The sequence below is a fragment of the Cydia amplana genome, chromosome 18 (assembly GCF_948474715.1).
Source record: "Cydia amplana chromosome 18, ilCydAmpl1.1, whole genome shotgun sequence".
In the NCBI taxonomy this organism is placed as follows: domain Eukaryota; kingdom Metazoa; phylum Arthropoda; class Insecta; order Lepidoptera; family Tortricidae; genus Cydia; species Cydia amplana.
The window spans coordinates 5,056,080-5,083,167 of NC_086086.1; the positions used below are offsets into that span (position 1 = coordinate 5,056,080).

The window sequence follows — 27,088 nt, forward strand, 5'->3', positions numbered from 1 at the left end:
CGCGCGTTGCATTTAGGTACAGTAGTAACTACCTACATGGCCCCTTTATATTTATTTTGCTTCATAAAGCTCTATGTATATGTAGGTATATGTAACTAAGGAAAGTATGAAGCCTAGTCAATAGACAGTGTCTTGAATGATCCAGTCATAGCGCTCTCAATTCCTTTCGGTTTCTTCTTTAGGTCAGCCTTCCAGAGATTGTCATTCTTGTAATAATCTCTGAAATAAAATATTTTTATTAATTCTATGAATGAATATAGACGCATATCTGTATCTGTTTCAGTCTAATTGTTCTACACAGGTACAGAGACATACATAAGGTCAATACAGGTGGCTAATTCCGTCATAGGGACTATTCCGTCCACGAGCGCGTGAGCGTGTGATTTTCAATCGTAGGCAAAAAACATCGGCTTTTAATTGCTAAAACTAAAAGCAATCGCTGCTTTGTCGATGAAACTATCAAAATTGTTCGTTGTTCGAGAAATAACGCTAATAGGTGGTAAAGCCCCAACGACGGAATTATCCACAATGACCTTATCTCTTTTTATTAAGCTGCTTTTTTTATATCTACTTATTTAAAAGAAGCCTTTATCAAAAAGCTGAAGCTGCTTTAAGCTGCTTGTGAATTAAATAGTTTGAAGCGTACTAGGATTCGCTACTTTTGATGCTGACCGTACCTAAACAAGTATACAACTATACATTCTGTTCTGGGGCCCAATTCGACAATCGAAAACCTCGAAAACGTACGGATCACTTGGATCTAAAATAGAGTTCTGGGGCTATGTTGGGTTAAGACGCAATATACTTAAGGATCAGGTCAGGTTGGTATGACCTGTTATTAAAGATCCAGTTATAAATCGAGCCTATAACCTATTAGAGCTATAGCCATACGCCTAGTATATCTAGGCGTACTACAAGACAACAATGGAAAAGAGTTACGTAACAAAATGAAGTAGGTACATACTTACTTCGTAGGTGTCTGATTATGATTAGATACATTGATTACAGTGTGTTGATGAAGATTTTCCTTTAAGGAAGGAAAATAAATTAACCTTCCATAGTATAAATACTTTCGCTTGTCTTTGCCTACCCTACCTAGTGCCTAGTTTAGATTACCATTGTTGACATCTCGTACGTAATAAAATTGTTTGTAATTGTATGCCAAATTATTTAGGAATAATTGACGATCATAATATAAATTCGTATTGATTAATGTAGAATAATAAATACTATATTTTTTATTTTTATTTATTAAAGTTCTAAATAATTAAATTAATCGCAGAGTTTCATGTATCTTAACTGCTAAGCCAAAAATGGCTTGTTTACAGCTAGAGTTCGGACTAAATACATAGGTACTTATGTTATAAAATTGTACACATGTTACATTAAAGTTACGTTTTATAAAATATATTCATAATTACTAGATGATAACAGGTATTTTTTTATTTTACATCTTTATTTCATTCAGGATTGGTTATCTTGTAAATGTTTCGGAAGGGTGTTTAATATTTTTGGAAGCAAATAATAGTTGGTTCTCATACCGTAGACATTTTTTGTTGGTGGTAATATAAATCGATGTGAGTTAGATTAGGTTAGGTGTATTCTTTTAAATCGGATATATTATCCTTGCAATTTTCTTTAAGCATTGCTAACTTGACTAGGTTTTGTACGGGAAGCACGTTACAAAATTGGAAAAGGTGGGAATAGCCATCACTATGTTTTGTTTTTATATTGTTAGGCACAATGGTTTTCAACAGTGTTCTGTAGGTTATATATTTTAGCAAGATTGGTTTTATATGATCTTCCGTAGCTGTTTAGCCCATATCGTTTACCGATTCAGCCAGAGAGAGGTATAACATTCGTAAGGTGTTGTATGGTATCTTATGTTATGTCTTAAAATTGTTAGCCTTCCTAGGACAGATCTAAGTTTATTGAATACGTATTCAGTATGTGGTTGCCAATTGAACCGATAATCAATTAATAAACCAATGTACATATGTTCTTTCACAGAATCTATAGTAGGGCAGTCGCAGTTTATGTGTTGTATGTGTAGGCAACTATGTGAGTGTGCCTTAATTACTGGAATGTAGGAAAGTTTGTTATGTGAAGAGCGTATGTGCATAGCCTTCGTTTTATCCGCATTCAGGATTAGGCCAACGTCATGTGACCACTTACAGAGGGTGTCGAATATATCTTGATTTTTTTGTGAGGCAGTCTTTAGATTCCTATTCGCAATCACTATGCTAAACTAAACTACTAATAATATAAAGTCAATAAATTAAACATTTGCAATTGTAACTAAACTTATATCATGAATTTAATTTAAATTATTGTTAATCATCAAACATTTTGTATTTGGTATATTTGCCCTTGAAGTTGTGAAAAAGTGCAATTTCTGTTCTGTTGTTTTTCCCTGTATCTAATACAAAAATTATATTTCGGACATAAAGTAGTAGGTTAGGTACCTTTTGTTTAGACGAAGTCGCAGTGCTGCGCCCGCATGCTGCCCGCCTCGCCGCCGTACTCCGACAGCAGGTACTGCTTGTTGATGCACTTGTGCACGTTCTGAGGTGAGAATGACATTCCGTACATAAGCAGTAAACGTACCTTTCGTCTTGTATCTTCTTGACGAAGTCGCAGTGCTGCGCCCGCATGCTGCCCGCCTCGCAGGTGTATGTTCTGAGGTGAGAATGACATTCCGTACATAAGCAGTAAACGTACCTTTGGTCTTGTATTTTCTTGACGAAGTCGCAGTGCTGCGCCCGCATGCTGCCCGCCTCGCCGCCGTACTCCGACAGCAGGTACTGCATGCTGACACCCTTGTGCAGGTTCAGAGGTGAGAATGACATTCCGTACATAAGCAGTAAACTTACCTTTGGTCTTGTATCTTCTTGCCGAAGTCGCAGTGCTGCGCCCGCATGCTGCCCGCCTCGCAAGTGTATGTTCTGAGGTGAGAATGATATTCCGTACATAAGCAGTAAACGTACCTATGGTCTTGTATCTTCTTGCCGAAGTCGCAGTGCTGCGCCCGCATGCTGCCCGCCTCGCCGCCGTACTCCGACAGCAGGTACTGCATGCTGACACCCTTGTGCAGGTTCTGAGGTGAGACCGACATTCCGTATATAAGCAGTAAACGTACCTTTGGTCTTGTATTTTCTTGACGAAGTTGCAGTGCTGTCCCCGCATGCTACCCGCCTCGCAGGTGTATGTTCTGAGGTGAGAATGACATTCCGTACATAAGCAGTAAACGTACCTTTGGTCTTGTATTTTCTTGACGAAGTCGCAGTGCTGCGCCCGCATGCTGCCCGCCTCGCCACCGTACTCCGACGGCAGGTACTGCTTGCTGACGCTCTTGTGCAAGCTGCTCTGGTCCGGGTGGAACTTGATCTGAACATGGAAATTACAGATAAGTTCATGATAAAAAAACTCCATATCATACTGATTTAAACGTTCACAATTTTCACTCATTATTATTTACTTTACGTAATAGTGATACTAAGCATTAAAATTACCTCCGACGTTTCGAGGCCGTCATTGTCCCCGTGGTCTTGGAGCTGACTGGTTATAGTTAACATCAATTTGGTTTAATCCTAAAGGAACCTGGCTACTTAACCTGTGTAACCTTAATAGTTAATAATATATTAAAAGTTAATTACAAGCTGAGTGGAAACTTCTTCAGTAACGTTATAATGTTATTTGTAATATGTCTTACTTAAGCTGTTGTTATTTATTATTCTATTCTACACTACATAAGTAAGTGTATTGTATTATATTTTCAGAAAAGCAACTGGTAAACATCATAATATAATGACATTTCGTACGCTTTATTGCTAGGCCACCAGAGCTCTACGTTGGATAGGGCCGGACTGCGATTGTAAAACATTAGCAAGCAGTGCATAACCACAAACCTTTTTATTGAACAGCATCCGAGAAAAAAAATACTTGTTGTAGTTCGTTATGTTGAGGATATTTAAGGAAAATAGAGGCGAAAACGAAATGCTTCCAAACAACTAAAGGCAAACAAAAAACTGCCAAAAATTGCAAAAAGTACTTAATCCTTAAATAGTGAAGGTCGTATCAAAACCAGTTCAAAGCCATAAAAAATATTAAATCTGAATGTCCTGTAGGCATGAGGTACATAATTAAATTAAGTTTAAGACTTTGCAAGGCAAAAGCTGACCTAGATGGATTTGATGTCCTTACACTTGTGACCTCTAATGTGTACGTGCATTGTTAAAAAAGCAGCAACTGCATTTACGCAAGCTCACATGAGCCGACTATGTTTGTTCCCTGCAGTAAAATGTCGTCGAACGTTTTCTGCGCGTACTTACTTATATGGTCGTTTCGGCGCAACGCTCTTATGGCTCCTCTACACGATGGGCCAGCGCCGGCCACTCCAAGGGACGCCGCCATGCGGTAGAATAAGATAGCATTATCACTTGCTCCCTCTAACGCAGTGGTTCCTAACCTTTTCAGTTCGGTTACCCCTATGACTAACTAGGGAACCTGATTTTACCCCTCCTCCCAATGGTAATAAAAAAATAAAAAAACCGGCCAAGTGCGAGTCGAACTCGCGCACGGAGGGTTCCGCACCATCAACAAAAAATAGAGCAAAACAAGCAAAAAAACGGTCACCCATCCAAGTACTGACCCCGCCCGACGTTGCTTAACTTCGGTTAAAAATCACGTTTGTTGTATGGGAGCTCAAATTAAATCTTTATTTTATTCTGTTTTTAGTATTTGTTGTTATAGCGGCAACAGAAATACATCATCTGTGAAAATTTCAACTGTCTAGCTATCACGGTTCGTGAGATACAGCCTGGTGACAGACGGACGGACAGCGGAGTCTTAGTAATAGGGTCCCGTTTTTACCCTTTGGGTACGGAACCCTAATAAAACGTGTACGTTTGTTGTATTGTTATATTAGGTTAGCTTATTACCCCCGTAAAATACCAGTTTTACCCCCACGGGGGTAATTACCCCCAGGTTAGGAACCACTGCTCTAACGCATAAATGCGTCCCTTAGAGTGGCCGGCGTTGGCCCATCGTGTAGAGGAGCCATTACACGCGGGCTACATTTCGCGTATAGAACGCTAGTCTGAAACCGCCCTTACAGCTCGGCCACGACATTGAGCGAATTGCGACGGCGGCAGCGATAACCATAGGTTGGAGCAAGACACAACCATCGGACCTTTCGTTCCCACCTATGGTTGTCGCTGCCGTCGTCGCAAGTCACTCAATGTCGTGGCCAAGCCGTTAATTATTCGAGGTTAAGCTCCGTTTCAGCATAGAGAAATATAGTAAGACAAGAGTGCTAACTCCATACATCACTTTTGGTACCAAAGAGACTGTTAATTTCAGTGTCTACATCTAGCATCGAGTAGCGGAACTATCAGTACTGCTACTTGACAATACTTAGATGTAGCAGTACTGATAGTTCCGCTACTCGATGCTAGATGTAGACACTGAAATTAATAGTCTCTTTGGTACCAAAACTGATGTATGGAGTGAGCAATCTATGTATTTTTTTCTCTATGATTTCAGTTAATAAATAATAATGATATCCTTATCATTAAAAAGTGTAATTTGTGTTTCAGCTTGCTTGAAATTTACTTCCAGTATGCAGCGTTTTGCACACACACACGGCACACGCAGCCGTTGTGCTCTGGCCTATGCACTTGGAAGGCAACTCTCTGTTCAAATAATATACCATCGTCGAGAGCGCCATCTATGAGCGGCTGTCAAATTTCATAAAAAATAAAATACCATCGTCAGAAGTTCAGTATTTAACGGCTTTCCCCAACAAGTTGAAGATTTTTCTGAGATCACTTACAACATCAATAATGTACGCCGGCAGGACGGGCTTGACTAGCGCGAACAGTTTCTCGTAGTACGACGGGTAGTTGATCACGTTTACGGACTTCACCCGGACTGGCATGCCTTCCTGCAATGCGAAATATCAAACACTTCAGCTGGCTCACATCACGGAATTTTAGCCTTTTGGACGCAAATGACCGATATATCCGCACCGTAGGTTCAACGCCAAAGACAGATTAATCGGTCACAGACCACAGAGCAACATAGACCTACGTGCATATGCATAAAGTTCAATTTCAGTTTTGACACTTCGGTGACGTGGCGTAAGCGTGACAGCTTTTGTGTTTGACACGGCGTCGAAAAGGTTAACTCTCTGTCAATTAATTAAATTTCCCAAAATGTATGTGTATCTATTAGTCCTTAGTTGCCTGATTTGATTTGACATAGGAACGCCATTTTTTACGTTGCATTTAGTATGAAAACTTAGCGTTGTCCACGCGTAGTCCGACTCTATGATCGACTCTATATTATAAAATAAAAACACTAGGTGACAGTCCATTTCCAACCGCAGCTGCACTACTGTTCATTTTACTATGGGAATTGACAGTAACGGCGACGCGTTCAGTACCAGTAGTGCAGCTGCGGTCAGAAATGGAATGTTACCCTAACTTTATGGCTCCTCTACACGATGGGCCAACGCCGGCCACTCCAAGGGACGCAGCCATGCGGTAGAATGAGATAGCAATATCACTTGCTCCCTCTAACTCATAAATGCGTCCCTTGGAGTGGCCGGCGTTGGCCCCTCGTGTAGAGGAGCTATTACAAGCTATTTGTTTAGCAAATAAGACAACAGAAGAGATGTACGAGGGGCGGCTGAAAAGTTCGCGGTCTTAGAAAAAAAATGAAAGAGAGTATTAAAGTAAATATGAATTATTAATCGTTAATAGTCGTTAGTAATGGCGGCAATATTTAAATTGCCAAAGAGATGGGAAAAAAATGTATTTTTTTTCTAGCTTATGCCGCGAATATTTCAGTCTCCCCTCGTAGGTATGTGACTGGTCGTATACCAATTACATACCTAGTATTAACCTAATTTGTTCATTACAAAACACACAAACTAGAAAGAAATACCTTGAATACTAAAATCCCTTTCAGTCGCGTATTTCATGCATAATTCCAATGAATAATGTCACAATTACAACTTGAAGTGCATGTTTCGTATTTCACCACTTGTGGTTTCATTAAATATATAACCCACTATAAAATTTTTGCTATTCAGATTAATAACTTGCGTAAAATAACCATCTCAAGTTGAAACTAACCTAAATGTGTGAACTTTGGCATTGAGATTGACAATGACATTGACAGCGTGACGTTCGGTCGTATTGAAGTCTGAACTCCTAGTACAGAGTTAATACAAACAGGTCCAAAACGCCTAAGATTTTAAACTTCCCGCTATGTTTTGAGTATGTTTGCTACTGGTGAACGTAAAATACTTCCACACAGGAGTGTTTTTCGGAAAGAGGCTAAAAGTATCTCAAAGTAAAATAACACTTGCAGGTTCGTGCGTGTAGAGGGGCCATAAAGCGTTCCCTTTTATTATAATTTAGTCTACTCAAACTGACTACCCGACTATTGCCTGTGAATGTGTGCGTAGACGTCATTGAGAATATCTCCGTCTTTCTCTAAGACGCAAGCGTGAAAGGGATAGATCTTGGTAGCATCGAACTTTACGAATGTGGACCTTAATATTACGGTCGTATGGCTTAGTAAACAAAATAGGACTTAGGATCTTTCTTCTTGAAGCGAGCGTCGGCACCCGCCATAAGGCAAATGACCTCTTCCTCGATTATGGTAGCCTGGTACTTTTGGTAAACATTTGTCTTAATAAATCACTGGTCGTCGGTTGCATATCGCTAATAGGTACGGGGCAAATGACCTCTTCCTCAGTCATGGTATCCTGGTACTTTCTGATTAATGTTTGTCCGTTATGTCGCCGTTATGTCGCCAGTATGTCGCCGTTATGTCGCCGTTATGTCGCCAGTATGTCGCCATTATGTCGCCAGTATGTCGCCGTTATGTCGCCGGTATGTCGCCAGTATGTCGCCATTATGTCGCCAGTATGTCGCCGTTGTGTCGCCATTATGTCGCCAATATGTCGCCAGTATGTCGCCATTATGTCGCCGTTATGTCGCCAGTATGTCGCCGTTATGTCGCCGTTATGTCGCCAGTATGTCGCCAGTATGTCGCCAGTATGTCGCCGTTATGTCGCCAGTATGTTGCCAGTATGTCGCCGTTATGTCGCCAGTATGTCGCCGTTATGTCGCCGTTATGTCGCCGTTATGTCGCCAGTATGTCGCCGTTATGTCGCTATTATGTCGCCAGTCGCCGGTATGTCGCTAGTCGCTAGTATGTCGCCGTTATGTCGCCAGTAGGTCGCCGTTATGTCGCCAGTAGGTCGCCGTTATGTCGCCAGTAGGTCGCCGTTATGTCGCCAGTAGGTCGCCGTTATGTCGCCAATATGACACCAGTATGTCGCCAGTAAGTCGCCGTTATGTCGCCAGTATGTCGCCGTTATGTCGCCAGTATGTCGCCGTTATGTCGCCGTTATGTCGCCGTTATGTCGCCATTATGTCGCCAGTATGTCGCCAGTATGTCGCCAGTATGTCGCCGTTATGTCGCCGTTATGTCGCCAGTATGTCGCCAGTATGTCGCCAGTATGTCGCCGTTATGTCGCCAGTATGTCGCCGTTATGTCGCCAGTATGTCGCCGTTATACACTTGCGTATATTCCAAAGTACCAGGTCGATGGTAAGTACGAACTGTGCTTTGGTTATACTAGAGTAGGGACAAGGGTAGGTTTAGGGTAAACACACTAATTATTCAGAATTTAGGGTTCGTTTTAGCCTTGGTCTATAAATCTGATATATTTCTTCTTTTAAGGGACTTCAACTATGGTTTCGCTATACTGAAATTGGTTTCATTTGGTTAAATCTTCCAATCTTTTAATTTATTTGAGGAAAATAATTAATGTCAAATCTTATCTCTATTTTTATTTACGAAATTCTGGTTTTCTGGTGTAAAGACGAGGTACTGAGTATTAAAATCATGTTTCTAAGGTATTTACACAATTAAATCTTAAATATCAAGTTGGGATTAGGAACACAGTCTATTCGGAGATACAAAATCGACGTCTAGCTGTTTTAGGGAACCTTTGGCAGGCAAGAGTAATCCAAAGGATGATCTGAGTGAAATAATGCTCATCTTGATATTTCAGTCTCATAAAATATAGTATATTTTTAACAAATAAACTTAGTACTTCGTTTATACTTCTAAAAAAACTAGAAATACAGCTTATATTTTAGTTCTGGGGAATGGAAATGGGATTCGCATCCGTAGTTTTTGAAATAAAAAAGAATAGTAATTTTGATGACTGATGGATACTTTGACACTTCTCTTCATAGTCATCTAGGCACGCATAGGTTCCGAAGTGTTGGTCATAGCCCGTCTGGCTAAAGAGGTAGGGTAGGAGTTCCAATTGACCTTGCTGATTGGACTAGGAGCCCCCAAACCTGCATCGAGCGTATGGGTAGCATATTTCGTATAGAAGCTGGTAGTTAATAATATTAACTTGAAACGCTAAGTGTAAATGGGCTTACCCCAGGAGTGCTACTCATATGTTATCCCGGAGGCTTAATAGATTGTAGCAGGCTTCTACCAACCCCCTTTTTAAACTCATTTTACCAAATATATTCTTTTTATATTCATATTATCATATATGCTGCATTTACCTAAATAATATTATTTGAAGTAAAATATAACACCATTTACATTACGCTAATAAATTCTGGAAACTTTCAGTACTATTTCTGTATTTTAATAAATTATTCTAGTAAGTTACTCGTTAGCGTCATAATAAATGTGCTTCCAATATCATAATATACTTTTCCTAAAGTCCAGGTAATTGTAAATAAAATCAGAGTCCAAAATTTAGCTGATACTCATTAAAGAACTTAGGGTACCGCGGTTCACTTCGAGGGGTCCTAACGCTAGACTAGACGATCACGACTAAATCACATGGCCATATTCTAAGGGTAAATCTAAGGAGGGTGTTTATATTATGGTTAGGTAAGTAAGTAAGTAGGTAGTGGGAGGTAACAGGTATACATATAGCTATTATAGCTGGTGAACCAAATCTTGTCAGTAAAAAAGGCGCGAAATTCAAATTTTCTATGGGACAATATCCCTTCGCGCCTACATTTTTCAAATTTGCCGCCTTTTTCTAATGTCAAGATCTGATTGACCAAGTATATATATTGTACAAAGATTGTTCATTCAAGGTTCTTTTAATGTGGCTTGTGTAATGTGCGCTCAGAATTAAGTACATTTTGTAGTCAAAGGATGTGTCCGTGTTTATTTGTATGCACGAGATAATATTACTTTGCAACATGCAAAATACTAGTTCTACAATGTAATGCCAATACAACACCGCTATGTTTGCTAGAACCTAAATGGGTACCTTCACGTTTTAAATGAAATAATATATTTCCCACTAAGCTTAGAACAAATGTAAAAGTGGAAAAATTACTGTCTTGGGTGAGACTTGAACTCACGGCCTCTGGATCGATATTCCAGCGCTCTGCCATCTGAGCCACCAAGACCTCATCCATAGCCAGCAAATCTTTCCACCATATATTAAATATATTTCCCAGCTTTTAGTTATAAATCTAACTACAATCTTCTTTGTCTATGCTATAACAACATATGCCACATTGACGTGTCAGTTACAGCAAAATTTATACACACATTTAAATCCCATTGTCCATGAATTTTGTCAAGGCTTGCTTAGGGACCTTAAAGAGGAGCATGGGCTTGCTATAGTTTAAATATATTAAAACCGGTCTCACGTATCACGTACTCACGTATTTTAAGTACTAACAGATGCCTTAAGTCACAGAAAATCCCGTGTGCGCGTCGGAAGTTATTCCAGTTCAAGGGTCAAAAAATGGTTTCATGGTATGCCATTATGTGTGGTCCAACACGCACATGGCCGGTTTTTAGGCTTATGATATCTTAGCTATAAAATTAAAGACCAACTACGAATATTATAATATAACTACGAACTACGAACTTACCAGTAAATAAAGTAGAAAATCCCTAAAGAACATTATGTTACATTTGGGCAGCATTCTGAGACAGTAGTCCTTAATGTCCATGATGATGATTTGTCCCTCTGGATAATTCTCAAAGGTGTTGAGCCAGTAGTCCGCCTGCAGCGCGAACGCCTTGATGAGGTCGTAGAACACGAAATGCTCCAGCGTCGGGTCGTCGAGCTGGTGGATGAGGATCTCCTGGTCACCCGCCATGAATGTTGCCACGGTCCTGGAAAGGATATGGCGGATGTATAGTAGATATTCGCATAAAGTATAGGGGGCCCGATTCGACTATCGAAAATTATCTTAACCTATAGATCCATAGGACCATTGTGAACTCGGATTTCTGGCTGCAGGGTTAGTCTCGACAGGGTTGGTTGCAGGGTCTCTGCAGGGTTTAGGGGTCCGGTGCGTGGGAATCTGCCCGTGGGAATGTGACGCAGCAAAAAAACTGATGTTGCCAAAATGATTACTGAAATAAATATACAAAGAAAAAGTGACCAAGGCCTCCAGTGCCCCAGGCTGGAATCTAACCAGCGTCCTCTGCTATCGCGACAGGTGCCTGAACCATTCGGCCACCGGGTCACGGCGGCATAGGTCGAATTTTTCTAAGTACAGTAGAGTCCGGTTATAACGACGCCCAAGGGACCGCTGATATTACGTCGTACTAACCGGACGTCGTACAAAACGAACTGCCAATTTTCATATATTTTTTTTTAATCAAAATAATTACGTCGTTTTGTATTTATTAATACTTATGCGACCATCAAAGAAAAAAAACATTTCCTTTAAAATATTTATTTACGTTAGTATTACAACACTTTGTCTTAAATGGAGAGACTTGTGTGTTTAGAAGAAGCCACACTTTTCAAGGTACGCGTCGTCAACTCACTCGTCATCCGCAAATTACTCGAATCCCGTAAAATAAAAAGTCGTACCTACCTAATTCTTGGGGATCTGACGTTGTTTTATCACACAGTTCCTATGGCCATCTCATGTGTCCATCATCAGATCAGCTCGAAGGTACTATGTATGTGAAGTTTAAGCTCGAATGAATAATGGGAATTGGGTTTTATTTAGTTTGCAAGATTACGAAAAGTCACATAACTATTTCATCTTGCTGCGTATATGCAAAAGGGGGAGGGGAGTTAGGTGCGCGGGACGGAGTAAGCTTCTTACCAACTCATCATCATCTTCCTCGCGTTGTCCCGGCATTTTGCCACGGCTCGAGCCTGGGGTCCGCTTGGCAACTAACCCCAGTAATTGGCGTGGGCACTAGTTTTTACGAAAGCGACTGCCATCTGACCTTCCAACCCAGAGGGTAAACTAGGCCCGGTCCGGTTTCCTCACGATGTTTTCCTTCACCGAAAAGCGACTTGTAAATATCAAATGATATTTCGTACATAAGTTCCGAAAAACTCATTGGTACGAGCCGGGGTTCGAACCCGCGACCTCCGAATTGCAAGTTCGCACGCTCTTACCGCTAGGCCACCAGCGCTTCATCAAGCTTCTTACCAACTACCTATTTATTTGTAAAAACTACGTCGCTCGTCGTTGTAACCGGACTCGAGGGACGGATTTTGAATCAATTTCCGTCGTTAAAAGCGATCGGTCGTTATAAGCGGAGTCGTAATAAACGGTTGTACTTTCATAGTAGCTCATACTAAAACCAAACAAGTGCCTATACTTACGTCGTTATAAGCGGTTGGTTGTTATATGCGAAGTCGTACTAATCGGACTCTACTGTATATGCATTTCATACTGAAGGCTTGGCGCCCCCAATAATAATTTAATTTGTTCTACAACTTTTAATAGTAAAATGATAGTTCGTTTTTGAGATTATAATTATTGTATGTATGTATCTATGAGCCTGATGTGTTGCCTGACAATTTGTTTTTTGCTCAAAGTTTCGTGTGACAGTTTGTCTTAACTACTGAATCACTATAGATTCGTAATCTCGAAGCATTCATAAAGGAGTGGAGCCTCTTCGTAGGTACTCGTTATTTTAATTATAATTTGTATCAAACTTATTTGTTTGACAGGCAGTTGAAACCCCTGAATATAATAATTACTGTGAGTACCTACAGTGATTATTTTATGTGTAAATAAAGTAAATCAGGAGCAGACATATATAAAACCGGAAAAGCAAGAGTGAAAAGCCATATACTTTAAAATACACGTGTCAGAGTCAGATAATGAGGCTAGATTATAAACAATAACTTTTCATAATAACATCACGGTTGAAAGGCCATGTAAACTCATCATTATAGGGCACATAATGACTCAAATTACATTCGATATAAGTATGGGGTCCATTACACTGTAGCTAAATAAGACAATTGTTTTTTACGCGCACATGGTTGCAAATAAGTCTCTTTTCCATGATCGTACTTGGAAACCATGCGATGTGATTGTGTAAATATTCAGTCATTACATAAGTATTATTTATACTTACAATAAGTAATGTAATGGACCCTATAATGGACGTGGAACCGGTAATGGGACATAAAACCACAAATCCTCTAAAATAAGTATCTAAAAGTAGTTTATGAACACTGGCAATATTTTACCATAAATAAGAGTCATAGAGCTGTTTAAGTTTGAATTTTTATTAATTTCGGTTACTTTTTAAGAAATTGGCGTCAACCCAAAAGTTGTCGTGTCACCGAAAAATATAACTAGTAAGAATTCTTAACAACTTCGCTAAGAGAGGTGAGTTCATATATTAAATTGTAATTAATTATAACTTGGTGTAAACTAGAATGTGTTTTGTTAATTGCATTTACCATGAAATAAGGTATACAACACACTATTTTGTGTCTCTAGAGATGTATAAAAAATAATGGTATTTTGCCCAATCCCATTATAGGAGCTCTAAAACTGCATACCTCCTATGATGGGATAACTTACAATTTACATAATGATGCTTGCCATGGCGTAATTTCATGTTTAAATAATACAGAAGTAGGTATAATGAGTTACTAACTATGTCAGGAAGTCTTCTCGGACTTCGGATATAGTATTTTATGCAACCGTTGTTTAAGAGGGGTCAAAAAAGGCGAGTGGCGTGAAGCCGAAAATTGTTAATAAAGACGCCACGAGTATTTTTTGACTCAGTTAAACAACGTTGCATACAATACTTTTTCTACGACCAAGCACTTACTTTGAAATGCAATGAAATAATAATAAGAATAGATGATGATGATTGTTTAATGTCCTAATGTGATAGGTTGTTCAGTGCGTGGGATTCTTAAGGGGAAGGAAAATTTTATTATTTTTGCGCCACGACGCACGGTTTAGGAGATACAGCCTTATAAATATATATATATATATTTTGTTTTTTTAATATTAATTAGGGGTTTCTTACAGAGGAATGAACATTTTATTATTTTTGCGCTACGACGCACGGTTTAGGAGATACAGCATTATAATTTTTTTTTTGTTTTTTTTTTATTATTTCTCTTTTGTGTTTTTTTTATATTAATTAGGGGCTTCTTACAGAGGAATGAACATTTTAATATTTTTGCGCTACTACGCACGGTTTAGGAGATACAACCCATAAACATTTTTCTTTCTTTTTTATAATTTTTTTTTTTGTTTTTCGTGTTTTTTAAATATTACTTACGGGATTCAAAGGGGAACGAAAATTTGATTATTTTTGCGCTACGACGCACGGTTTAGGAGATACAGCCCTATAAAGATGAAAACTGATGATGATGATGATGATGTGACCAAAACATGTCTATGGTTCACTCATCTGGCAGAAATGACAATTAAAATTAGGTTGGCAACAATGTACTCCATACAATATTTTTTAAGTGGTGATTACACGAAGTATCGTAAAAGTGCCAAAAAGATACTGGATGTATGCACAAATACTTTTTTGGGGAATAGACTAAAGACTTGTCTTGACAACTATAAGAGAGAGGTTTAAAGGTGTGTGCACGACCCTTTAAATGACAAATAAAAGTACGGGAGTAGAAAAAATTAATATCGTTTTTACAAAATTTTATTTAACATGCCTGTTAGTTAGTGTGGTTCAAATCTTGGAAGTTGAATTTGAGCCACTTTCGGATTTCCGATTGAGTTGAAATTTTGGATACGTAAGCAAATCGGATGACAATGCAATATTATGATAACATGGACCTGATCTCATGATGGAGACAGGAGGTGGCCATGGGAACTCTGTAATAAACGCAACCTTATTGTGTTTGGGTTTGTTAGAATTGTCTTGATGAGTATTAGTTGGCTGTGAAAAGAAAAATACATTCTTTCATAAAAGCTTATACCAAATATGACTAATAACTAGTTTTTTGCCAAAAATTTATTCCCTGTTCCAATATCTTATACTGATAGGGTATGTCCATTATAGGGGGCCCATTACTGGATCCACGTCCATTACCGGGGTACCATTACTGGAGCTTTGGTGTCCATGACTGGAGAAAAAAGGCATAGTTTTAATTTGTAAATTATGTGGAAACTAATTGCAGTATCTTTGATATAACACGCCTGAAACATAAAAGATGGATAGGATTTTCATCTTTAAACACGCTAAGCGGTAGAACTTTTGCCGGTATCAGGGAAATATCACAAATACTCCAAATTTCCTCTTAAATGTCCCATGACTGGTGCTGTTACTATACTTGATATAACCACCGGCAAATAGTCTTACTAACCTATGGGTGAAGTAGATGCTGGTTCCAGCGTTAAGAAATTATATCCTAATGGTAGAAATTATTGTTATGAAAAATCTTATGACCATGATTTCTGATCTTATTTAAATACTAAAAGCGGCCAAGTGCGAGTCGGACTCGCCCATGAAGGGTTCCGTATTTAGGCGATTTATGACGTATAAAAAAAAAACTACTTACTAGATCTCGTTCAAACCAATTTTCAGTGGAAGTTTACATGGTAATGTACATCATATATTTTTTTTAGTTTTATCATTCTCTTATTTTAGAAGTTCCAGGGGGTGACACACATTTTACCACTTTGGAAGTGTCTCTCGCGCAAACTATTCAGTTTAGAAAAAAATGATATTAGAAACCTCAATATCATTTTTGAAGACCTATCCATAGATACCCCACACGTATGGGTTTGATGAAAAAAAAATTTTTGAGTTTCAGTTCGAAGTATGGGGAACCCCAAAAATTTATTGTTTTTTTTCTATTTTTGTGTGAAAATCTTAATGCGGTTCACAGAATACATCTACTTACCAAATTTCAACAGTATAGTTCTTATAGTTTCGGAGAAAAGTGGCTGTGACATACGGACGGACAGACGGACAGACAGACAGACATGACGAATCTATAAGGGTTCCGTTTTTTGCCATTTGGCTACGGAACCCTAAAAACGCAGGCAAATCACACGGCGCTGTTTGTAAAAGAAACGTTTTGTACGTGTTGACCAATTATCGTGTACTTGCGATGAATACAATTTATTACATACCATATGTACTGTACATACAAGTAACTGATGTTGCAGGCATTTTATATGGTGTTATTGAACCATTTTAATAACGCGTTGTTTTCTGCGGTCCAATTCGGCCTAAGATAGTGGTGACAAAAGTTGACGTGTTTCAATAGCCAATGGCTGTTGAAGGTAGCTGTAGTTATTACATGGGTCATGACATGATGTGACAATCGTAACTATTAAAAGATTCCGACGTTTTTCATCTTATTTGCATACATTTAACCTGGCATTATGCAAATATTTCCATAGCAAGCTGTCGTCATTAAAACAAAGAATTAAAAAATGAACCAGGAAACTCATTATTGTTATCTGTTGCATGATCTCATGGCGATCAAATATTGGATTAACGATCATTATTTTTACAAATGCAACTCCTTACTCATAAAAAGAACCTTAATAATTATATTGTTATTGATAATATTAATAATAGGTACCTAGGTAAGGTACCTACTCATTATCATCCTCTTAGACTTAGGAAGACAACTTAATTTAATTTATTAAATAAAACTATACAATTACTTAATGTAACTTTTGAAAGAAAAAAAACACATACTTATTATACCCGCATGGAAAAGGTAACGAAAAGAATTAGAGAATAAGGCCCAACTTAAATAAATAAAAACAATATTAAAATTAAATTAAATTAAAATTCATTTATTTCAAGTAACGGTGACTCATAAGTACAAAATTCAAATATTATTATTAAACAAACAAACACAAACATTTATATTTAAAACATATAACATTAAAATATATATATATATATATATATATATATATAAAAAAAAAATATGTAGGAAATAATTATCAGTTCTGCAAGTAATGTTTAGATGAAACTTTAGGTACAGTCGACGTCAAAAATATGTTTACATTTTTCGCCTTATTACGAAGGACTAAGGAGTAAGGTGCAAAAGTGTAAACATATCTATTTTAATTTTTTAAATCGTATGGCAAGATTCGAGTCGCTTAAAGTATTAGAAAGTAATAAATAATTAAAGAACTATATCCAATGTCTTGGCCCATAGGGCTGCGTCTTCACTAGGAGCGAGCAAGTCTTCATGGTTGCCAATAAACTTTCTCTTAGGGCAGTCGACTGTTATGTGGTGGATAGTCTGCTTTGGAGCTCCGCAGTCACACTCTGGCGAGTCTCGCCACCCGCACTTGAACATATAATCGGCACAGCGTCCATGCTCAGTTCGAAGTCGGTTGATCTGGCACCATTCCTTTCTGGGAGACGAAAAACATCCTGGCTTTTTTGTAGGGTCGAAGTTCGATAGGGACTGTCTAGGCGGATCTGACATCCAGTCCTTTCTCCATTCCTCATTTATATTGAACCCACATTCCCGCAGAATTTTTGCTGTTTCGTATGGTGGGTTCCGAGATTTCAGGCGGTGCTTTGGTGGGTGTAGGAACTCTTGATAGACGGGTAAGTTTGGGTGCTGGACTATTTTCTCGCTTTCCCTTACCAAGGCGTGCTGTCTTCTGAGGTGAGGAGGTGGAATGTGGCTCAAAGCTGGCAGCCAACGAATAGGCGTCGACTTGACCGTCCCCGTTATACACCTCATGGTATTTCGCAGTTGGACATCGACCTTTTCAGTGTGTGCGCTGTTTAGCCAAACTGGAGCGCAGTACTCCCCTGCCGAGTAGACTAGGCTGAGTCCAGTCGTGCGCAGAACATCCGCTGAGGCTCCCCAAGATGTGCCGGTTAATCTGTGCAGTATGTTATTTCGGGTGCCCAGTTTCTTACCTAGCTTGCTTAGGTGGGGATTGAACGTAAGGGAGCGGTCTAGTGTAACACCTAGATATTTAGGGTGGGGGTTGTAGCAAAGAGCTTTCCCTTCAAAAATAACATTGGGTTTGTATGCAGCCAGCTTGTTGTTTAAGTGGAACGCAGACACTTCCGTTTTGTTGGCATTAGGCCGCAGGCGCCATATATTGAAGTAGTTGGTTAGCTCTTCTAGGTCTTTGCTAAGGGTTTGTTCCGACTCCTGAAATCCCACGTGTTGGTGTGCAACGGCGATGTCGTCGGCATAAACAAACTTCCTGGACACGGTATCGGGAAGATCGTAGGTGTACAAATTAAAGAGCAGGGGCGCTAATGTTGAACCTTGGGGTAGGCCGTTCTTTAGCTTCCTGGTGCGGCTTTGCTTATCTCCCAAGTACACGATAAATTCCCTGTTACCGAGCATGTTTATTATAAGGCTGGTAGTCCGCCGGCATGGGATTGTCTTCATGAGTTTGTAAAACAAGCCCTCTCTCCACACCGTGTCATACGCGGCTGAAAGATCCACAAAAACGGCCACGGTCTTAAGTCGTTTCTGGAAACCCGCCTCTATGTGTGTGGTGAGGGAGAGCACTTGGTCCGAGCAGTTCCGACCTCTCCTGAATCCAGCCTGCTCAACGGGTACCACTTTGTCGATTAAGGGGGTGATCCTATTTGACAGAAGCTTCTCCAGTAATTTGTACAGTGAGCTGAGCAAGGCAATGGGTCTATAACTTTTCGGATCGTTCACTTCCTTTCCTGGCTTACATATGGCAATCACTTTAGCAAAGTTGAAGCCATCAGGTATTTTGTTTCTTTCCAGTATGTCGGAATAGAATTCAGCCAGCCACTTTTTACTTCTGTGTCCCAAGTTCTTTAAGAATTCGTTAAAGATACCGTCTTGCCCAGCAGCTTTACCGAGGGCGAGCTGTTTAATTGCAGAGTTAATTTCATCAGTGGTAAATAGTTTGGAAAGTTTATCGTCAACTGGGAGTTGCTTCTGCAGGTTAAGAACTGCTCTTCTGATACTCGCAGTATGTTTTCGATCACCCTTTACTCGCGAAGTTTCCACAATTTTGGCTGCTATAGACTCGGTAAGCTTCTGGCTCTCAGTGTGGTTGTTTGACTTAAAGTTGCCTGTCAGTTTATTTAGTACCTTCCATGCCTTTCTGCTCGAACGCTTAAAGTCCATCTGTTCGACCGTGGTGACCCATTTGTTTTTTCGCTGAGCATCTAAGGATTGCAGTAAGTCCTGACCAATTTCCTGGTCGCCTGTTTGTTGGTATTGCTTATATAGGCGTTCGCTATCTTCATTCCAGCAGGGTATGTAAGTTTTCCTGAAACCTCGTGGTACATGTTTTTTGGCTGTGGCAATAATCATACCGACAAATCTATGGTAGTTTTCTGATTTTGGTGGAATCCATCTGACAGTAGCGTCCGTGTCAGCTGCAAATGGGGCCCACTTTGCTTTCTGGAAGTTCCATCGTGGGATGGGAATTGAGTTAACTACTGGTATTTGAATTCCCACTTCCATCAGGACCGGTCGGTGTTGGCTGTTCGGGAAGTTAGAGAGTACTCTTCGTGTTATTGGCAGAATGGTACCACACATGGTACATATCTATGACGTCGACTAATTGTACATGTTCGTTAGCCAACCAATATTTGTCTTAAAAACATAATGTTCTTGCCAAGTAACAATACTAAGTATACTGGTAAACTGGGTTCTGGGTCTGGTGATTTTAACTCAGTTAACATTTGCCATAGGTACGCTCGGAATAATAAAAGTATATAAAACAATTGCTAAATCGAAATTTCGATTTCCGCATAAAAATAATGTTTTGGTCTAGACTGCTGAAATTTTTGGCGCGCCAAAACATACAAGATTGTAATTTCGAATTAAGATACAGCAGTATACGTCGTGTTTAAAAGAGACTGTAAAGTTTATGTGTACGATTACTAAGATTGTTTTAATGTTGGACTGGTGACCCACCAGTGGTGGTGGTGGTTCATGTAAACTATCCATTCTACAAACTCGACATAATTCATACCAACCTACAATAATTTAATTAAGTTTATTAAAATATAATGTGGGTCACCTGTCATATTGATATTCGGCCTAAAATCTGATAGGCCCGAAAATCATGAATTATGTAAAATCGATCGATTAGGCGTGATAATATTTATTTACTTCTTTAGCGATGTTTGCTACGGCCGGCCGTGTAATGCCAAGGCCGGCCGTGCAAAGTGGCCGTGTGTTCCCGTCGCTCGTCAAACGCAAGCGAGTTGACCGCTCTTGTGAACCACAGAGTATAACTATTATAGCCTAGAGATCTATCACTCTCACATACCTTGGATATTAAATTAAAGCAAGATGACGAAATTTTGGTTTTCTATTTTCGCGGTAGCCCCATTGTAAGAGTCGTACGAGACACATTTATGTCTCCAGTACTCTCCAGTGTCCTCTGTGCCTCTAAGTCTCAGAGATGCAATGTCCTTTAGGTTTGCACTTTTTTAAAAAATCACGAAAATTAACGCAGGTAATGTTTTGATTCGTTTCTTTTCCCTGATTTTTTTTTTGTTAAATGAGAATACCGGGGTTAGTGTGCATATTCAGACATTATTGAGAAACGTGGCCGCTCTGATACTACACCTAAAGTCTATTTTTTTATGAGAATACCTACCACATTTTACCATATAATAAGTATATTGCTGCACTGTAAGCTAATGTAAACTTGAGAAATAGGACCCAATTTGTTTTTTTTTCTGTCAAGAAAACTTTCACCAATTTGTTATGGTTTCGAACTGGTTTCGATATGACCTTGACGATCGTCTTGGTGATTGGCGCGCAACTGACGCACGATTTTCACTTCATTTCTTATGCACCAATCAGCGTGTGCGATCTTCAAGGTCGTAACAAAATGAGATCTAAACCGAAACGAATTGTTTAATCTGAATCGAGCTGCAATTCAAGTGCAAGGACTATACGTAGTTAAGTACCACTGGTTTGCTATTGACAACGCTTCGCGATATAAGCAAGTATATCGTGAACTTTGATTACGTATAATTATTACAGACTTTACACTCTTTACAGTTAACTAAAACGAAAATTTAACTGCGAATATCGATAAAAATAATAAAATGTGCGACGTCGATCACTTGAGTTCACCAATATTTTTAAGAATCTATTTTTAATTCGCATTATGATGTAATATTATTTAGCTAGCTCCTTTGCGAGTTTTTCTTGGGCTTTATACGCAGTACTTTTAGCTTTAATTGATCAAATGCTATTTGCAATGTATTGCAAATAGCATGCGATTATCGGTGACGAATGGAGCGGCCAATAGTCGATCGGATTCAACACACATGGCCAATTGGCCAAGGTCAGAATAAGCTTAAGGTCCGGGATACACTTGTAAGTGTTACTTAGTTATGTAGGGACAAAGCTATTTGTTAGAATGAGATAACGATATTCATCTCTCATTCTGTAGTATAGCTGTGTCCCTACTTAGGTAAGTAAAACTTACAAGTGTATCTTGGGACTAAGGCCTGAGATACAACTTGTTCGTTTTACTTACCTAGCTTTGTCCCTACAAAGCTAGGTATTTGTTAGAAAGACAACGATATTCATCTCTCATTCTGTAGTATAGCTGTGTCCCTAGTTACGTACGTAAAACTTACAAGTGTACCTTGGGGCTAAGGGTGGCCTCAAAAATGCCAGTTTAAATCTTCCGATGAGACGGTCCGCCCCTTCCGGCTTTACCGAAGGTTGTCATCAGCGTGAGGTCAACTACAAGTCAATGTCATAAAATATCCGTCTGCGAAATTATAAGATTACATTTTACATTAATATATTATAAGTATATGCGCTGTATAATGTAACAATATCTGGGAGACAAGACCCAGCTAGATCGATTTTTCGCCCCCGACAACCACCATATATTTCATAGAAATCGGTAGAGCCGTTTCCGAGATCCCCGAAGTATATAAATAAATATACAAGAATTGCTCGTTTAAAGGTATTAAATAGATAGATATATAATTATATGTAAAAAACTTCATCAAATTAATTTTAACACTGCATAACGAATAAATAGACATTTAAATATAAACACTAAATAACATAAATAATAATTAATAACTAGGTAATACATACAAAATGTTGTTACTATGCTTTTTAAATTAATGAATTAATTTATTATTTATTTATTTATGATTTGTGCCTGAAATAAATAATTTCAATTTCAATTAAATAAAGTTAACACTAACGGAGAATGAATTAGGTCCCGGTCCCCTGGGCAAAATTAGAAAACAGGTAAGTATATTTAATGTTTTGGTCCAAATAAGTCTTATCAGAACTTTTATCAGTCAAAGCTAGATTTCCCAAAATCCTTGCATACAATAGTTATGTTAAAAATGTAAAAAAAATATGCCCCCAATAGTTAATTCTATAGAACTAGGTAGCTTTCTAGGGTTCCGTACCCAAAGGGTAAAAAACGGGACTCTATTACTAAGACCTCGCTGTCCGTCCGTCCGTCTGTCCGTCCGTCCGTCTGTCACCTGGCTGTATCTCATGAACCGCGACAGTTGAAATTTTCACAAATGATGTATCTCTGTTGCCGCTATAACAACAGATACTAAAAATTAAATTAAATAAATATTTAAGGGGGGCTCCCATACAACAAACACGATTCTTTTGCTCTATTTTTTGTTGATGGTGCGGAACCCTCCGTGCGCGAGTCCGACTCGCACTTGGCCGGTTTTTATTATATAGACAGTTTATACTTCCCTTGAAGCATTAATTAAGACACCGAAAATGATGTTCTAGCCCCTTAATGCATGTAATAAAAAATATTTGTTTTAATTTGAACTTTAACAGCTGTCAAGAGAGTTGAAAAATCATATTCGCCATATATGGCTACGTATGCGGTAAGGGGTTAGCGGATTTTTTAAGGAGCCGAAACCTTTTACTTTGCTCTACTCCAACCGATAATCTTAATTAATTGTTGTTATGTATGTACAACTTTTTATTATTCAAATAATTACGCATGACCTGACATGGTGCCAAGTCATGATTGACACGAAGGTAATTCAGTATTTTGTCGTGTGTCAAGAGTTAAATTTACACAATATGCTTACAATAACCTACTATAAATTTAAATTTAAAAACTGTATAAACTTGGATTAAGCCATCGTAAGTCATGTCTACATATATATTTGGCTAATTAGGTAAATAAAGGTATGTACGGATATTTAATGCTAAAAAACCACCTCATTCGATTTTATGCACATTATCAAAGATAGCCGAAATTAACACATAGCTACTTACATTTATAGATTTGTTTAATTGATTCGTTTAAGAATCTCATTTTATTTTCTTATTGCGTTTAGAGTAGCACTTTGCAGGTCATATAGAAATATGGTGCAGTTAAGAGTGTTAAGACGGAATCTAAGGAGCCTTAATCTTTCTAAATTGTTATTCCGTATTGTAAAATACTTATTCCGCAACTGAGTCACCACGTCGGTCATCAAGTATTATAAGTCTGTTATAGTGCGAAAGTATTGTATTGTCTTTATTGAAATGTAAGCCATATTTGTACACACATTATTTGCTTACGTATTAGATTTAATACATTAATAATAATCGTCCATTGTTATTAGGCAATAGTCGTACAATAAAGTGAATCATATGTAATTCGGAGCATTGAGCATTAAGTTTCGGTCAAGAGCTAAGCGCCCCGGATAGGTCGTCCGCGACCCTTTTAGACTCGCACAAACAATATAAAAAACTTATTTTATCTAGGTACATATTTTAATATCTAGGATAAACGATTTCGAGCTAATAATTACATATACTTATACCTAACTAAAAACTTTAAATGAGGTGTTTTACTATATGTAGGTCAATACCTACCTACCTAATAGGTACCTATATTTGTTTTTCCTGTTTCCCGATATTTTGGCTTCGGCATTCTTGCAAATTTAATGCCTTCATCTTTCGGCTGCTATGGTAATAAATAAATAAATACGTTTTATTAGAAGGTAAATATAATATAACTAAGTAACTAGTGTATATAAGTTAACTTTTAGGTAAATACTAACCACACGAAACATATGCTATACCTACTGTTCCTGTATTAAGTACCCCGTAAGGAAACTATTGTTACATACTAATGTTTTGTTTTTTTTTATTGTGAATTTCATAATTTAAAAATTATTTAATCTTAATACCATTCCAATTAGCTGACCAAGGGCGGGTTTAAATTCAGCAAGCTGTACCCGCACCTTTTTCATTACTTACACAATTTGTTGCACAATGTTTAGATAAATACTTACCTACTTACTTCATATACCTAAGATGGACTGATTACCTACCTAACCCTTATATTATACCTAAGAACTGATGTAAAAAGTAATGAAATAAATGCATTTGTATTTGTATTTGTAATATAATCATCATCCTCGTCATACATCAGCTTTTCTCACATCATCATACCACGTGTATGTAACCTCGAGATTACGATATGGTATTATGTTTTGGGGCAATTTAACTAACCGTTTTCATACAGACTGTTTTCAAAAGTCTGAAAAAATGCTTTTGTGCCTTTACGCGTATAATACTTTTTTTTTTAATTTATTTTCAAAAAGTATGGTACATTTAACACTTATATTAGGTTCGCCAAACTTACATTTAACGGCGAATTGATGCACTCATTTTAAACGTTAGTACCTTAAACTAAATTACATTATTTATTACTAAGGTTAGTACATAAGTAATTATATGATATTGACACAGTATATAAGTTGTATTTATGTAATATTTAACTAGGAATTCTATTTATACAGTCGTGCGTTGTACCTATTAGCAACTTCTTAATTTTTGATTTGAAGATGTTTTTACTACCACATTCGTCTTCTATTATTGATAAATCGTTAAATATTCGCGGCGTGATATAGCTGCGCGTCCTTTTACCATAGTAGTTGCTAGCGGATGGTTCCACGTATTTACGACGCTTTAACCCTCTTGGCGCTCGGGTATATATTCGCGGGGTTTTAAATTGTGGATTATTATACTGTTCAGTTTTTAAATTGGGTTTTAAATTGTGGATTATTATACTGACATTACTGACACTGCCTTTCCCACATTTTATGAAGATACAATGACATGTTCAATTACAAGTTGTATGACGCCATCGTTAGAATTTGTTTTGTAACATCAATTATTTATTTTGTACCTACGTTTAACAAATAAACAGTTTGACTGATTGATGTACCTAATCTGGCTTATATATCTAGAATGTGTGCATGCTACCGTGGTAGTAGTACCTAGTGCTAGATGTTACTTACGTGACATCGAAGGCGGTCTTCAGCTTGTTCGAGCAGGGGTCCCTGTCGGTGTATATCTCGCTCATGACTCCCCGCGTGGTGCAGAAGCGGTCGATGCATTTCTTGGTACGCTCCAGGCTGCCGTAGCAGCTGTGTAGGAATTTTTTGATCATCAGGTCACCTGTAATGGTTATTTTATTTAAGTCTTTTTTCATCGTAATTGAAATAGAGACATGGAAGTTCTCAATGCCCTAGGGTCAAAGGCTAGGTTTGATCCTCTCATGAACAGATAAAATATTATGGATATACCTTATTAGGATTAGGCGGCGAGCTGTAGGGCAAGAATATAATCTAGAATTTAGATTTCTAAGCATTGCTGTAGTAGTAGTAGTATTTTCATTTTATATTAAATAAATTAAGTTTAACGAAATTTACGGGCTCATTTTTGTAACAACCCCATTTCTAATCCGTAGTAATCCTTCATATTTCTACTGTAAACCGGTGCTACGTTAAAAGTATTTCCTTTATTTAAGGCTATATTTTATTGTACCTAACGTCCGTATTATCGCCTTGTATGATTTCCTGCACTGGCGCTGATCGCTACTCGTACGTATTTACCTTTATAGTCTTATTTGTTTGTTATCAAATATATAGTTACTTCCGTATCAAATATACCTAACGAATAAATTAACACAACATTATGATAATGGCAAGTTTTTGCCTCGTACTTAACTGTGCCTAAATACAAAAACCTGTTTTGAGATTACCTAAGTAGGTATTTATTTCGGAAGCCAGTTCACACAAATTCCGTAAAATAATGGAATGATTTTGAGTGATATTTTTTATTGTAGGTTACTAGAATATAATGAAATAGATAAAAAAAGTCAAGCAATGCCTTGTAATTATTTTGACACAGCAGATATATGGAATATGGAAATGTGAAACCTAATGACTACCTACACCTACACCTATTACCTACATGTACTACTTCTACGAAAATAGTTAATCAAAATAATCAGCAAATAGCTAACTACTTATGTATAAAATTGACACCTAATTTACCTAATGACTTGAGTAACATTTATTAAATAAAATCTTTATAATCGGTAAGTTTTATGCTTTTACGGTACGCTCTACTGAAGTCTGAAAGTGGGTCAAAATTCTTACTCATCCGATTTCGGTGTGGTATTTGACTCTCGTCACTATTTAACAAAATAAATATGAAAACGTTTTAATATGTATATATGTATGTACTCACTGAAATCTTGAGGTAGATGGGGCTCCTTGGTCAGCCATTCCCTGATGGAGGTCACGTCGTGGCCAAAATCAGGAGTCTGCTGCGGCATCTGACAAGCGAAACTTTTGAGAGAAAGTAGCTAGAAAGTTATTATAGTTATTGTCCGACCATCCATCCGTGTCAGGAGTGAAAACGGTATAGGTACCCTCGTTATTAGATTTTTCAAAACATTACTTTTATTTTTTTAGATAAAATGCACTTTTCAAGATTTTTGAAGTGAAAACTTCTTTAGCGGCGCTGTGCACTTTTTGAGGTGGGGAAAAAA

At 38.1% G+C, this 27,088-nt stretch overlaps 1 protein-coding gene across 1 annotated transcript; it reads right to left on the reverse strand.

Moving 5' to 3' along the window:
* Positions 1-79: 79 nt before the first annotated feature.
* On the reverse strand, positions 80-26,872 carry LOC134656415 (alpha-tocopherol transfer protein-like). The gene is made up of 6 exons (XM_063511941.1): positions 26,785-26,872; positions 25,548-25,707; positions 10,952-11,198; positions 5,834-5,944; positions 3,254-3,387; positions 80-219 (listed from the first exon to the last, which is right to left on the reverse strand). Exons 1-6 carry the CDS (start codon positions 26,870-26,872, stop codon positions 114-116), a joined length of 846 nt encoding a protein of 281 aa, XP_063368011.1. The 3' UTR covers positions 80-113.
* Between the last annotated feature and the right edge of the window lie 216 nt (positions 26,873-27,088).

Bases quoted from the DNA above. Each gene is read 5' to 3' on its own strand.
- LOC134656415 (XM_063511941.1), bottom strand. From the start codon at position 26,872: ATGCCGCAGCAGACTCCTGATTTTGGCCACGACGTGACCTCCATCAGG. The intron at 25,708-26,784 runs GTGAGTACATAC...TAACCATTACAG, and splicing joins CCATCTACCTCAAGATTTCA to GTGACCTGATGATCAAAAAA. The intron at 5,945-10,951 runs GTAAGTTCGTAG...TTCGCATTGCAG, and splicing joins ATTTTCTACTTTATTTACTG to GAAGGCATGCCAGTCCGGGT.